This window comes from Miniopterus schreibersii, assembly GCF_964146895.1.
Source record: "Miniopterus schreibersii genome assembly, chromosome: 10".
In the NCBI taxonomy this organism is placed as follows: Eukaryota; Metazoa; Chordata; class Mammalia; order Chiroptera; family Miniopteridae; genus Miniopterus; species Miniopterus schreibersii.
In genome coordinates this window covers 55,280,401-55,295,076 of record NC_138110.1, presented here as the reverse complement: position 1 = coordinate 55,295,076, position 14,676 = coordinate 55,280,401, and the positions used below count along the sequence as shown (strand labels likewise).

General features: G+C 60.5%; 2 protein-coding genes across 11 annotated transcripts in view; one reads left to right on the top strand and one right to left on the bottom strand.

Annotated features, from left to right (window-relative positions):
• The window catches only part of LPIN3 (lipin 3), a 16,658-nt gene extending 13,762 nt beyond the window's left edge, over positions 1–2,896 (top strand). For all 8 annotated transcript variants that reach the window (XM_081149741.1, XM_081149739.1, XM_081149742.1 and 5 more), the window contains 5 exons: positions 99–185; positions 650–802; positions 951–1,065; positions 1,142–1,245; positions 1,451–2,896. In XM_081149741.1, coding sequence (XP_081005867.1) covers positions 99–185; positions 650–802; positions 951–1,065; positions 1,142–1,245; positions 1,451–1,595 — 604 coding nt within the window. In that variant the 3' untranslated portion in view covers positions 1,596–2,896. The remainder of the gene's footprint in view (positions 1–98; positions 186–649; positions 803–950; positions 1,066–1,141; positions 1,246–1,450) is intronic.
• On the bottom strand, positions 2,310–14,676 carry EMILIN3 (elastin microfibril interfacer 3). Of its 3 annotated transcripts, XM_081149747.1 has the most exons (5): positions 14,622–14,676; positions 11,739–11,896; positions 6,924–7,046; positions 5,540–5,757; positions 2,310–5,263 (listed from the first exon to the last, which is right to left on the bottom strand). In XM_081149747.1, exons 1-5 carry the CDS (start codon positions 14,646–14,648, stop codon positions 3,477–3,479), a joined length of 2,313 nt encoding a protein of 770 aa, XP_081005873.1. In that variant the 5' UTR covers positions 14,649–14,676; the 3' UTR covers positions 2,310–3,476. The 3 variants fall into 3 exon arrangements, with proteins under 3 accessions (XP_081005873.1, XP_081005875.1, XP_081005874.1); XM_081149749.1 differs by lacking the exons at positions 11,739–11,896; positions 14,622–14,676 and adding an exon at positions 8,400–8,602; XM_081149748.1 differs by lacking the exons at positions 11,739–11,896; positions 14,622–14,676 and adding an exon at positions 8,400–8,529 and having other exon boundaries at positions 6,924–6,997.

Below are 14,676 nucleotides of genomic sequence, written 5' to 3'. Positions count from 1 at the left end.
TCCCAGTGCACCATCCTGGGGCTGGGAGCTGGGCCCTGGGCATGCAACATGAGGGCCACAGGACACTGCCTTGGTATGACCCCTCCTCTGTGATCTAGGTCGGACGCCCTTGGCCACATTCTGCCCCAGCTGGGGAAAGACTGGACACACCAGGGCATCACAAGTCTCTACCACAAAATCCACCTGTAAGTGCAGGGACTGGGGCTGGGGCTGGGGCTGGGGCAGGGCCCCAGGGAAGGAGGGGCAGGATAGCTTAGCCCGCTGTGGAAAGCCAGGCTTGGGGACCAGCAAGGCCCACAGAGGAGGAAGCCAGGCCATGCCCCTGGAGTGCTGAGGCCAACCCACCGGTCCTCTCTCCTGTGGGAGACTCGTCTCCTGTGGTCTGGGATCTGGGTCTAACCACTGAGCATCATGCTATAGAGGAAGTCAATGGACTTGCTCAAACCCACATGGGCCTCGGGACTCTGTCCATGCTCTGAGGCTGCTTCTCTCGAGCCCGGCCCAGCTGTTCTCCCTAGGGCGCCTCCCTGCAAAGGCCTCTAGGTTTGGAGGCCAGAGCCCCAGAGTTGGGCTTAGCTGGATGAAGCCAAGAGGGCGGGATGGGTGATGGCTGGTCCCTGATGGCTGTGCCACCTGTCTTCACCCCCAGAAACGGGTACAAGTTCCTGTACTGCTCAGCGCGGGCCATTGGCATGGCTGACCTCACCAAGGGGTACCTGCAGTGGGTGAGCGAGCGGGGCTGCGGCCTCCCCAAGGGCCCCATCTTGCTGTCTCCCAGCAGCCTCTTCTCTGCCCTGCACAGGTAACTCCCCTACATGGTAGGAGCCCACAGCCCTGGGGGCAGTGTGGGCCCACTGCCAGCCCAGTACTAGGCCTGTCACCTGACCCTGCCACCGTCTGATTGCTACCTTTCCTCTGCTGCTTCCCTGCCCATGGCCCTGGCTCTCCAGGGAGGTGATTGAGAAGAAGCCAGAGGTGTTCAAGATCGCCTGCCTGAGTGACATCCGGCAGTTGTTTCTGCCCCATGGACAGCCCTTCTATGCCGCTTTTGGGAACAGGCCCAATGTGAGTGTCTCCTCCCCAAGAGCTGGGACACCTCTCCCCACCCCCCAGCCCACCAGCCCCTCATTGTCTCCCACAGGATATCACTGCCTACCAGCAGGTGGGCCTACCTAAATCTCGAATCTTCACAGTCAACCCCCGGGGAGAGCTCATCCAGGAGCCCATGAAGAACCACAAATCCACGTGAGGCCAAACCCTGCCATGTGTCCCCCATGCCCTGCTTCCATGTCCCCACACCCCAGCCTCTCCCTGGCCCCCAATTCCATGTCCCCACTGGGGACTCTCGTCCTTGCCCAGGGCTCCCAGGCAGGGTGCAGAGTCTGCCTGATGTGGTAGCGGCCATGGCCTGCTGGCAGCCAGCTCAGTGCTGGCCCAATTCTGTTCACAGGTACGAGCGGCTCAGTGAGGTGGTCGAGCTCCTCTTCCCGCCCGTGGCCCGCGGCCCCAGCACAGACCTGGCCAACCCTGAATACAGCAACTTCTGCTACTGGCGGGAGCCACTCACTACTGTGGACCTTGACGCCCTGGCCTGAACCTGCCCTGGCTGCCCTCTCCTCCCTGGCCTGGCCCAGAACTGATTGGGAGTCCCAGGGCATAGGGGGTTAGAAGCTGGGTGCCACAGACCCCCCCCCCCCGACAGGGAGGAGGGGGGCTGAGGGCTAGTTGGCAACCTCTCTCCTCCCTGTCCTGTCTCCTGTCTGCCAGCGGAGCTGCAGGGGATGGGGCAGCTGCTCCAGGCCTCAGCATGGCCCTGGGTGTGGCAATTAAATGACTGCCACCTGGGCCCTTGCAATGTTCTCTGAGCCCTTGATGTCTGTGTCCCTATTACTCTGGGACTTTGCCTCAACTCCTGATAGGACAGAGAAGAGGGAGGCCCCACTGAAGCTTGGGAGCTGTAGGCACAGGGAAGGTTGGTGGCAGCAGAGGGGCATAGTTGATTAGCATCTGGGAAGACACAGTGTCCTCCCACCCCCTTCAGGGAGCCTGGACTTTCCAGACCCTCTGAGGCCAGACCCTTACATAGCCCTGGCTCCTTCCCACAGCCCTTGAGCCAAACATCTCAGCACATGCCCCGAGGACGCAGACCCAAACCCTGCCAGGCAGGTGGGGGTTGGCCTGCCACCCTCCCCTAGCCTTTGCTGGTCAGTTCAGTGCCCACACTGCTGCTGAGCGACCTGTGGGAAGCAGAGTTGACATCCCACTGCAGTTTTCCCTCCCACTGTCTTGGGGAAGAAAGTACCTTCAGGTAGGCTAAAAGCTTTAATCTGGGCCCGCCCTCCCCCAACAGCACCACAATGGAGGGCAGAATTCCAAATGTTGAGAAACCAGAGGCAGGGCTACAGGGACCTGCAAGACAGCACCAGAGGGCCCATGCTGCTATGGGGAAATTGAGGCCAGGAGCCTCAGCAGAGATAGGCATCAGGTCTCTGGGAACTGCACAGGCCAGATGAACACTTGTATTTCAGACTGTTCCTTGGTAGTGTTCTACCTGAACTCCTCATGACTTCCTGAACATCCAGGCGGGGCTGGGGAAGGATGTTGGAAACTAGGCCTGGAGCCCTCTCCCTCCAGCCATGGCCTCCTGCCCAGCGCCTGGCCTCATTCAGGCCATGACATACATGAGTGGCCCTAACAATTTCCCCCCACAAGGAAAGGAGAGGACTATGTGGGGACCAGAGTGCCCTGAAAACACCTTTGGGGAAGAGAAGGAAAAGCATAAATTGCAGGGGTCTCCAAAGAGATCACCCGGACCCAGTCCTGTCCCCTGGGAACCTACAGCTGCCTAAGCCCTCCCCTGGGTGGGGGATGAAAAGGAATAAAGAGAACAAGTGGCTGGGTCTGTGCTTCTGTTCTGTCCTGAAGGACCTGTGGGGGCTGGGGGGGACCTCTGGTCCTTGGTCCAGAAATAGCATCTGTGAAGCTGCCAGGTGTGAGGACAGTGCCAGTGGGCAGCACCTTCCTGCAGAAACTGAGCCCAGGTGACTGGGGAGAGAAGCTAAGGGGACAAAGGAACCAGAGCCTCCATGGGCTTGGGCCTACTGCCCCGGGTCAAAGGGAGATGTGGATGGGCCACTGAGAATGGACCTGCAGTCTTTGCACAGGTGCCGACTTGTATCCACAGAAGAGCAACTGGCAAACTGGATTGTGAGGTCCCTTAGGTCCACCCTGGCCTTCAGGCGTGTCACCCTCGCCTTGACCACTGTCCTGAACTGTCCAGTCGATGCAGCACTGAGCATGGGTGTTGGTGTCTGAAACAGTCATGTGGAGCTGGACCAAGACTGTTCCTTCAGTGGCCTCTACAGTGGCACCTGCACTGGCCACGGGAGGTTGGGAGGCATGGTCTGGGCTCTGGGGTGATGTCCCCAGGTTTCCAGGGTTGGTGGGATCTGGGGGTTGGGTCCTGTCCAGCGTGCCTAGTTTGCCCGCCCAGGCCACGCCTGCTTGGCCAGCTGGGCCCGGCAGTCTAGCAGGTCATCCCGGAGGCGAGCGATGTCCTGTGCGTGCTGGGCCAGCGTGCGGTTCAGCTGGTCCACATGGCCCCACAGGCCCTCCCTGGGCCTGAGTGATTCGGTGGGCAAGCTGTTCAGGTCTGCAGCCATCCGGCCCAGCTTCCCACATACGCCCTCCACTTGCGCCACCCTCTGGTCAAAGTGGCCCACTGCGAGCTGGAGTTCCTGGGCTGTGTCCTGGCAGCGGCTCAGCCCGCCAGCCACATTGGCCACACCGGCCTTGAGTTGCTCCAGCTCCCCCCGCAGGCTCAGGACCTGCCTGTGGCCAGCCCGAAGCCGTGAGCCTTGGCTGCTGACCTGCTCCTGGATGGCATGGACCTCAGCCTCCACCTTGCGTTCCCGCTCATCCAGGGATGTGTTGGTGGCCAAGAAGGCATCAGAGTACTGGCTGACGGAATCGCTGAGGCCTGTGAGTGACTTGCTCACAGAGTTCAGATTGACCTTGAGCAGGGTGATCTCGCCCTGCAGTGAGCTGCCCGCTGCTTCTGCCAGCTGCCCCTGGACCTCGGCCACAGTGCCATTGAGCTGCTGGAGCAAGGCCGCGTGGCTGGCCACCTGGCGTAGGAGGGCCTCAATCTGGTTCTGCCAGACCTTCACCTCTGCCATGAGATTGTTCAGGATAGCTGAGGTGGTGCTGGGGGTACAGGAGGTCTCCAGCGAGACCAGCCGTTGTTCTAGCACAGCCAGCTCTGTCTGCACCAGGGGCCGTGTGGACCTGCCCGGTGGGGTGCCATCATGGCTTAAGTCCCCAGCCAGGGTCAGCAGGCGCTCCTCCAGCCTCTGCACACGCTCTTCCAGTATGGTCCTGAACCCGCCCACACCCCATCCCCCCTCCTTTATCCCCAGACAGCAGCCCCTCACTCCACTCGCTGTCCCATTGAGGGTCTCCAGGCCTTCAAGAAATCCATCCACACCCCCCTCGAGCATGGCAGCAGAGAGCCGCGTGAGCTCATCCCTGGTGGGGGGGCCATGGCCCCTCTGGGCCTCGGTGACTGCCTGCAGGTTCCTCTCGAGGCTGTCCATGCGGGCACCGATCAAGGCCAGCTGGCTGCAGCAGCTGCCCCCACCAGCCACGCTCAGGCCCTGCAGCCGGGTACCCAGCTGTGAGAGCTCCCGGCGCAGGGCCAGCTCCCGGCCATCCAGGCTCTGGTGCAGCCTCCGGCTGGCCGCCTGACCTTCCTCGCACTGCTGCCGCACCTCCTGCACTCGCAGGTCACACGCACTCTGGACGCCTTGCAGCTTCTGCTCGAAGCCATCCAGCAGGCCCCCCCAGAGCTGATGCAGCCGCTGGTCCACATATTCATCCAGCAGGGCCAGGGAGGTGAGCGGAGATGGGGGGGCATCCCGCAGCCGCTGCAGGTGAGCCTCGTGGCCGAGGGCCAATCCATGTACTTCGTCCAGCAGCTGCACCTTGGTCCGTAGCGTGTTGCTCACCTCTGTCACCTTGCTCAAGATCTCATCCAGGGGAGGTATAAGCGGCCCTCCAGCTCTGTCTCCGGGGTTCACAAACCCCTCCGGGATGACCCCAAAGCCCACGGGGGTAGCAGGAGCTCTGGGGCCACCAGTCATCCTGTTGGGGTCCTCGTGGCTGGCCACCAGGCCACTGAGAGTACCATATGCTTGTGCCAGTCGCTGGACATCACCCTCCAGGCGTTCCAGCCGCTCACCAAATAACCCTGGGCCTTTCCTTCCTGGAAAAAGGAGGAGAGAACCCCAGGGGTGTCACTGGTCTGGCTCTCTCCGCTTGCTCTGTTTCCAAGCCACCTGAGAGATTTTTCTGTTCTAAGCCAACTTTGCTGGACAGTGCTCCGTTAGCTGCAGGAGGGGGCCTGGGGACTCACCCTTTTGCCCAGCACAAGATGCACCCTCCCTAGCCCTGCCTGAGCTCAGCTAGCTTGGGTCAGTCCCCTTCCCACCTCCACCAAGAAACCCAACCACCTCAGTAGGGTCTCCATGGGCAGACTCACCATAGGGGCTGGGGGCCGCTCTGCTAGAAGGAGGGGGCCTGGGGCCTGGGCCCAGCTGCCCGGGGGGGATCTGGGGCTCCGGGTGGGGTGAGGTGGACTCCTGGTCTGTGAGGTGCTCAGGGCAGCCTTCTCCAGTGAGCCCGGGGCAGCAACGCCAGGAGAGTTCTGTCACCGTCTTGTAGCCAACCTTGTATTTGGGTCTGAGCACCGTGCGGTACCTGGGCCAGGGATGCGGAGAGGGCAGGACTCTGTACCTGTGAGTTGAGGCGCCCGCCTCCTGCTATTCAGGGCCACTCTCAGACACTTGGCTATGGTCTAGATGTATTCCCGCCTCCACAACACCCCCAGGGGTTTCCTTTTCCTGTGCTTAAGGTGACAGGGCCACGGGGTGGAAGTGGGGCTTGTCAAGGCTCAGAGATGGGTTAAGGGAGGGCACAGAGAGAAGCCTGGCGAGAAGGCAAGCAGGGAGTTAGCCCCAATGCTCCCAAGACCACTTGGACTTCCTTGAGCTCATACCGCTATCAGAAATTCCACTCTGGCTTTGGTGGTACCTTGAAGAATTCTGACAAAGCCCCAGCCCCTCCCCTGTGGGTGGGTGAGGGGTACTGCCCTGGAGCTGGGGCAGGCAGCCCCTCTCACAGCCTGGGGGCCACTCTGGGCTCCCATCAGCACCCCCATCCTTTCCACTCCTCCCTAGCCTACTCTGGGAACTCAGCTCTGGCTATAGAGGCACCTTTGAGCACAAGGCGAAGGGCCCAGGGTGGAAGGCAGAGCAGGGGCCACTCCCCACCTATTCAGCAGTGTACCTGGTCACCCACTAAAGGCACACCTAGCGCATGTGCCCAGGGATCCCAAATAAACAGGTTGGTTTTCAGACTGCGTTTGAACCTCACCAAGTACAGACCTGAGCGTCCCATTTGTGTGCAATACCACACATCCTCACATGGCCCCATCTGTCCAGCCTGAGCCCCACAGCCCAGCTCCCATCCCCTCACCCCTGGCCTGCCTTCTCCATAATTACCACAGCCCTCCTTGAGTCTGTCCCAGATCCCTTTGGCATCAGCCATTGCCAGTGTGACCCTCTGCTCTCCCCGGTGCCCCCCACCCCCCTCTGCTCTCCCCTGTGACCCCACCCCCACTCTTTGCCACTGCTTCTTCCTTGCCTGGTGCTGCCTCTCCCCTAGAAACCCTCCCCTGATCCCACAGGAGCCTGCCCCTGACTCTTCCCTGGTCCCCTCCACCCGGCCGGTGTGGGGACTGGGGTAGGCTCTCTTAGAGCCCAAGGAGTTCTAGCCCTTGTAGAGCTGGCTGCTGCTATCAGCGTAAGGCAGGCCTGGGGCATGTGCCCAAGGATCCTGAGTGGGTGGGATGGGGGTGCACTCACGTGACTGTCCCGGGACACTTGGGCCCCCATCCACATTGCCGGTACTCAGCCTTTATGTAGCTCTCTGCTCCCTCCTGTAGGACACAGGTCACATTCCTGTGCACCACGTAGGCGCACAGGGCCCTGCAGAGGAGAATGGCATCCTTGGAATATCTGGCCTGGGCCAGGCCCACTGAAGCTCCTACACACCCCTCCTCCATCTGTAGGCCTCAGGAGATATGATCCCCATCTTTTCTCTACTGCTTCTCCTTGTTCCTGGGAACCAGGGCCCTTGGCCTGGGATCCAACACTGTTGCTGGCTTTTCTGACCCCAGTCTCCCCAGTGGGTTGGTCACTGGGCTCAGCTCTGTACTGAACCAGGAACCTGGTGCAGCTGCCCTTCCTTGGTCTGCCCTCTGCCCTCTCTGCCTGGAGAAGAGGCCCACTCTGGATTCCCCATCAAGGGCCTTGCCACATTCTCCACCCTTTTCCAACTCCTTCACTGGCTCTCAACCCCTCTTCTCAGCATTTGAGGCTTCTGAGGTCTCAATTTAGTGCCTGAGTGCCTTTGAGACCACGCTTCTCTCTGAGTTACTGGGGAAATGCACCCCACCTTGTGGCTTTCTGGTCCCTGCTTCTGTTCCTGGTTCTTCATTCTCAGATCACTTCTACTGCCTCCTCCAGGAAGCCTGCTCTGATGTGCCCAGGCCCACTGAGTGTCAGCTATTGGCTAGACATTCTCCTAAAGCGCCTCTCAAACGCAGCTAGAGTTCAAGTTCAGTTAGCACCCCAGGCAGAGCCCCTAACTCACCTGATAGAAACCAGTTGGCAAGCCACTGCCTACTAAAGACCAGAAGCTGAGGCAAGGGAGGGGCAGCAACCCCACTTACAGGCCACAAGGAATGGGGTGGCGGATGCCTGGCATAAACCAGCCACCTGTGGACTGCTCTTGAGCTCTGGAGCCACAACATGAACTCAGGACCCAGGAACCCCCACTGGCTCTGCGGCCCGGTCACGCTGGGGCTGCCAAGGGGTTGCTGGGGCGAGGCTGACCGAGGGAGAGGGCAGGCCGCCTGGCCCAGGGCTCCATCTCCTACCTGGCGGGACGGGGACGGATGGGAGGCCCGGGCGCCGCGTGTGGGAGAGCCCCGCGCTCGCACCGCCCTCCCTCCTCTCCCTCCACCTGGTCCGCGGCGTCAGGGGTTTGCACACAGCGCAGCTGGAAAATGTTACTTCTCTGGAAAGGTTTCCGCGGGCACTGCCAGGATCCCCGCCGCCGCCGCACCAGGCCCCCTCGGCTTATTTTTCTTCGCTCGTCCCGCAGCCTCCCGAGGCGTGGGGCCCCCGCCCGACGGAAGCTTGGCCCCGGGAGCCGCCCCCTCCGCGCCGCGGCCTCGGGTGCCCGGTGCCCGCCCGCCTCCGCGCGGTCGGGGCAGGTGGGAGCGGCGCCGCCGGCCGGCCCTCCCGTTTCCCGCCCGCCGCGTGGCCCGCGCTTACTTGTGCGGCCCCGGGCGCAGTCGCGGGCGCCATCCCGTCGTGTAGAGGCTGTAGCGGGACGCGCCGGGCGGCGCGGGCCGCGCGAGGAGCGGCGCGCCCTTGGCCTGCGCCCCCGAGAGCAGCGCCGCGACGGCGCACAGCCAGACGGGCAGGCGACGGCGGCCCATCGCCGCCCCCGGGTCCCCACCTGGCCCCGCGCGGGGCCCCCGCCAGTGTCCGCCGCCGCGCCGCCCGGGTCCCGCCGCCGCCCGCGGCCCCCGCAGCTCGCTGGCTCCGCCGCCTGGCGCTTCGCAGCGGCTGCGTCCCGCGGAGTGGCCGGCGCTGCTCGCGGCTAGGGCCGCGGAGGGGAGGCGGGAGGCGGGCTCTGCGCGGATTAGCATAAACTTGGGGCCGCGTCGCTCTCCTCCGCCGGCCCCCTCTCCGCCGCCAGCCCCCCGCCCCGGCTCCGGGCTGACGCGCGAGGGGCCGCCCGCGAGCAAGAGGTGAAGAAGGGAGCAGCCCCGGGCGGCGGGGCGCTGGCCGCCGCGCCCTGGGAGGCCCCCCAAACACACCCCGGCACCGCCGCGGCCAGCGTGCGCCGGCAGGAAGCGGAGCCAAACCCTTGGGGCCGGCGGGGCGCGGGGCTCTCCAGGAGCCGCCCGCCGGCCGCGGGACACATTGGTCTTGAAGCCCATTGTGCACCTGGGACCGCGGGCCAGGGCGCCGGAGCCGAGATGACCGTATTTTGTGGCGCGCCAGCAACACCTCCGCGGCCACCCCCTTGGAACAGGCCCCAGACCGGCTCTGTTGGCTAGCCCTGCCTCCACGCACCGCCGCTGTCCGGAGGCGCCCGGGACCTCTGATAACTCCGCTGTCCCCTCCTCGGGCATCTTAATTCCCCCTCACTACGCCTCTGCAACCCAGTGTGGTGGCAGGCTGCCCCCCTGGTTTCCTGCTGGGGTCCGTGCTATCTGTCTCCCTTGGGCATGGGCTGCACTGACCCAAGGCCTGTCACCCGGGCAGCCCGGCCGAGGATGCAGCTTGTGCAGCTACAGTTCTTAGCTGGACCGCAGCGGCCTCATGGTTAGCGCCTGGTTGAGGAAACCCTTCAGGCATTTCTCACAGGGAGCTGCTGTAAAGCCAGGCCTCCTCCATCGTTCCCTTGTGAAATCGGCTCTTGGAACCCAAGTGTTGGCCTTTGCAGTCACCCCTGTTTAACATCATCTTGCTGACATTCTAACCTGAAAAGAGTGGTTTTGAATCCTGATTCTGTCACCCAGCAGAGTGGCACTTAGTCCTGGCTTTGTCTCATCCACGCAGGTGACCACAGCCTTCCGTGGCTTTACCCAAGTAGCTGGTAGGTACCCAGAAGGCAAGGGACTCTGAAGCACACCTGGAGAGACCTCCTCCAGCCTGACTTGGAGATGCAAACCCACACCCTTCAGGTAAAGCGACGACACCGAGGGTGCCAGAATGGGGCAGCTCTGAACCCCGCATCTGTGCTTCTGCCTTCTCCCCGTCTCAGTGGCTTGTGGGTCCTTCTCCTGGGGTTGGGAATTGGAACACGGAGGCTGAGGGGATCCAGCTTCCAGGTGGGGGTGGTATTAATTTCCAAGGGCTGCCATAACAAATTACCACAAGCTTTGTGGCTTAAAACAATAGAAATCTGTTCTCCCCCAATCCTGGAGGCTAGGAATCTGAAGTCCAGGTGTCAGCAGGGCCATACTCCTTCCTGAGACTCTAGGGAAGGATCCTGCCTTTCCTCTTCCAGCTTCTGGGGGACCCTGGCAGTCCTCAGCGATCTTTGGTTTGTAGCCACATTGCTGCAGTGTCCACATCTGTCTTCACGTGGCCTTTTCTCTGTGTGTGCCTCGTGTCCTCTCTTATAAGGACACCAATCATTGAATTAAGGGCCTGGGCTAATCCAGTATGACCTCATCTGAAGTAATTACACTGCAAAGACACTATTTCCACATAAGGTCACCTTGTAAGGGTCTAGGTGGACATAAATTTTGGGGGGACAGACACTGTTCAACCCACTACAGGGTCCCTGAGGGGTGGTGAGAGGACAAGTCATGCCATGCTGTAGCCATCGCTCTGCAGGAGCTACTGGGAAGCTGAGGAAGAGAATTCACCAGGAGAGTGGGGCAGAGTTGAGAGGCTATGGCACTCGCGGAAGTGCAGTGAGTGGCCATCTGGTGACTGTCTTCCCCTGCCTGCTTCCAATAACCCACTTCACTTGAGCTAGCTTGAATGGGCCTCTGATCCCAGCGACCAAATGATGCCTGTCTAAGACAGTCTTTCACCCTCGCCACAAATCCACCGAATGTGCTCTTTTAATCTCCAGCCTTTAACAGTGATGTCAGGCGCCGTTTTGCTGAGGGCAGGATATGCAGTATCCGTAGCATGCTCTTGATCTGGTAACCACTGAGTGTCCGCTGCTTGGCAAGTGGGAGACAGCTGAGTGGGAGATGAACAGGGCCCTGTGCCTCGCCCCAGGCTGGGTCTGACTGCCTGGCAGCACACCCCTGCCGGCTCTGGAAGGAACCCCCTCCCCTTCCCAGAAACTGTGATCCTTTCCAAAGGGGTCCCGCCCCTTCCTCTCACTCCTTTCCCCAGCCCAGATGTGGGGCCCACGGCTCACAGGGAGGAGGCTAGATCCTGTTTGAACGTGGAAAAGTCCACATAACAAGGAGCTGAAAGGCCGGTCAGACCCCGCTTTCCCCTTTCCCAGGTGGCTGACATCAAACACCCTGTTCCCTCTTTAATTAGAACAGTCTCAGGGGCCAGCACCGGGGCCCTTTCCCAATGACGGCGGAGGACGTCAGTGGGGGAGATGCTCAGGGTCTTGGCTGGATCCAGCCAGAGTCTGGGGTCTCCCCCGCAGACGATGAGGCCACTTTGCATGTGCCAGACAGGAAACCGAGGCAGGCCAGAGGCAGGGGAGGGAGGCAGACTGGTCCTCCCCCTACTCAGACTGGAGTTTCCACACCTGAACGGAGGCGGCTAAGGAGCCACACACAGGGTCATGCTTTCTGTTCATGGGGACATGCACAGCCACATCCAGACACATTCTGTCCACCCCACACCAATTCCCTGTACACGCACACTTCCCCTACCTCCACTAGCCCCTGGACACAGAGTTGGCACCTCTCTCTCAGGAAGAACAGAGGATGCCATCAGGACAGGGGGCATGAAGTCTTGTATTTAGGGTCCATCAGTAAGTAGCACAGAGTGGGGCATGAGTAGGAGCCTCTGCCAGACCCTGGAGCTTCCTTCCTCCATGGGCTCTTGGGGCAGAAGGAAAGAGCTGGCTTCTGGGGGCTGAGAGGCAGGCTTTCGTAGTGGTGACCCACTCACCTGGGATAGCCCTTCCACGCCTCCGTGTACTTCCCAGAATGCCAGGCTCCTCTCCCCTCTTCAGGCTCTTCCCACCTTGCAAGCTGTTCTCTGCTTTTTATGGAGGTCCACCACATAAGATCAGTGAGAGCCTCACAACGTTTTATGGAAAGTAGTTCCTCCAAAAGAGACAGAAGTAGAAAGTTCTGACCCTGTTAGCTTTCTGGCACAAGCCTTTCCCACCACAGATGAGCCCCCTGCCACTGGGAGAAACCCACACACCCTAGAGCCAACTCTGTAGTGGCACCCACCCGAGGATGCAGGCTCCCCGCTCCACCAGCGCTTTGGCCCTTCCCCCCTCATCTCCTTTCTCCTAAGCCTGCGCAGTCCACCTCCCTGCACAAGGGCCACCTTTGGAAGTTCTGTGCAGCAAGGCTCTTTGCCCAGCTCCCTCTCTCCTCAACATAAACATCAGCACGCTCAAAGCCCAGCCGGCATTTTGATTACACCCTCACAACTTCAAAGAATGTTACTGTCAAATCCACAGCATTTTGGGGCAGGGGTTTGGAGTGACCCCTTCCAGCTGGGCAGAAGCATGGCTTCTCCAGGACCCTGGGGTGTGTAGATGTGCAGCCCCCAGGTGAGGGCCTGGGAGAGAGTCCAGAAATCATGGGCACTGGACTTTGTAAAGCCAGGATGGACTGCCATTGAGTGAGAGTTGTTTAGAACGAACTTAAAAATTGTGTAGCACTGATGGGCCCTCGATGTGGACACATGCAAACCAGATGCTATCATTATGCAAACAATATGCAAAATATATGCTTGGGCCTCCTAACTTTTGCAAATGCCAGATGTGGCCCTTGGGGACCCTGAGTTTAGCTGAGCCCTATTGTGGGGCACAGAGATGACCTTGGACTTGCTAGTCTCTTACTGTGGGCAGGAAGTGCTTAGCTCTGAGGTTATTCAGATACTGGGGGAAGGAACCAGACAGGGAATCAATTGGACCTGGATTTGAAACCCAGCTCTTCCACTCGCAAGTTGCATGAGCTTCATGGAGCCATGTCGCCACTCTGAGCCTCTGTCTTTTCATCTGTAAAATGGTTACTACGAGGACTAAATGAGAACATTGGCTGAAGCTCCCATCTGCATGGTTGGGTACATAAGAGACACTCAGCGAGGAGGCAGGGCTCAGAGTGCTTCTCTGAGAGGTGGACATCTGGGCTTCTTTCCACTCCCTGAAGTGTGACTGCTGTGGGCAGGGCCCTCTCCAGGGGCAGCCGTGCAACTGTGGGCTTGGGGAAGGTCAGTGCTGATGGACCAAGTATCCACATGCTCCTTGTTCATTCAGAAGTCTGCCAGAGGTCCCACTCAACAGGGGTGTGGTGGATGCTGTTGGTGCCCTGCCAGACCCCATTTACCCTGCAGTGCACCTGCCACCCCCCACTGCGGGAGTGATGCCTGCTGGTGCTCACAGCTGCCCTTCCTGTGAACTGCCCTCCAACGATGAGAGCCACCCCCCTGGGAAGTTACAAACCCTCCCACCCCACAGCCAATGACCGGCTGATACAAGATACAAAAGGCTGGTCACTGTGCTCCAGGGGTTTATGTTCCAGGCCCCTCTGGGTCAGGTCATGTCTAGATTCTACCTGAAACCCCATTCTTGACCTGCAAGCAGAACTGGACAATGCATGTGACCTCACTATGTTTGAGGACCACAGGGAGGTGTGGGGTCACAGAAGAAGAAATGCCTGGGGTTGGGTCAGAGATGTCTCCTGGAGCTCACCTGTGGGGAGAAAACATCCCAGATGGCGGGCACAGCGTGTGCAAGGCCAGGAGGCAGGAGACTGCCTGGTGTGCTTGGGGAACCCTACAGAGCTCTGGGGGATAGGCCCCAAGAGAGGCTGGCAGGGGCCAGACAAGAGGGGCCTTGGTACAGCAGGGGGACAGTGCATACAGAACTGTCTTGAAAAATGTCCCCTGGCTGTCACTGTACAGAGCAGGCACGAGGGGAGGCTGCCAGGGAGGCAGCAGCTGCTGACAGGGATGGGGGTGGGAGTGGAGGTAGATCCCAGAGGCTTTTAGGACAGAGAGCTGACAGGCCTTGGTTGCTGGTTTGGGGGCTATGAGTGTGGTAAGGATTCTGGAAGGTGCCAGGCAGAGGGGAGACAAAACATCAGGACAGGAGCAACCATGTGTGGGCAAGTGTGAGGAGAGAGGAGAGTTTAATGAGCTGTGCAGGGCAGGGCCTGCATTCCCTGTGCTGGCCACAGGGCAGCCACAGCCAGGCTGTGGAGGCTGAGGCTTGAGCGGGGAGGCCTCCTGGAAGGCGGGTGCTGACAAGATTGGGGGGCATAGCCGGCCGATTCCAGGGGTTGGGAGCTGCTCCCTACTGCAGGGGCAGAGTAGAAGGCCCTGGGAAGTGCTCATGCCCGCCCTCCTCTAACTCTTCTATTCATGGGCAGTGGAGTAAAAACCACACCGGATTACCACCAGTGACAGAGGCGGCAGGCATGCGATGGGTGGGGGCAGAGAGGTCAAGCTGGCCCCAGAGGGGGACACCCTCCACTGGGGCAGGGGTGGGGGATGTTGTTGCTATGGAAATTCATGCTCTGATAGGCAGGACCTGACCTCCACCCAGACACTGCCCTCATCTCAGACCTGCTCTGCCTTAATTCCTTAATTCTCCAAGACATTTGCTGGGCACCTATTTGATGCTAGAAGCACAGACTAGGGGCAGGCAGAGGGGAGAGGGGCAGGAGACTCCCTGGTTACAGGCGGGGACGCTCCAATGCAAGTGAGGCTTAGGAGAGGGTGCAGCTGGATTGGGGAGGGACATGTGCAGGCTGAGAGTCAGGAGGTGGTGCACAGACACACTTGGTCTTCTGCCCCCATGAATCCACTCACCTGCCACTTTCTCCATTCCAATGTCATTGTCTTTCTGCATGGACCTCTCTCCTGA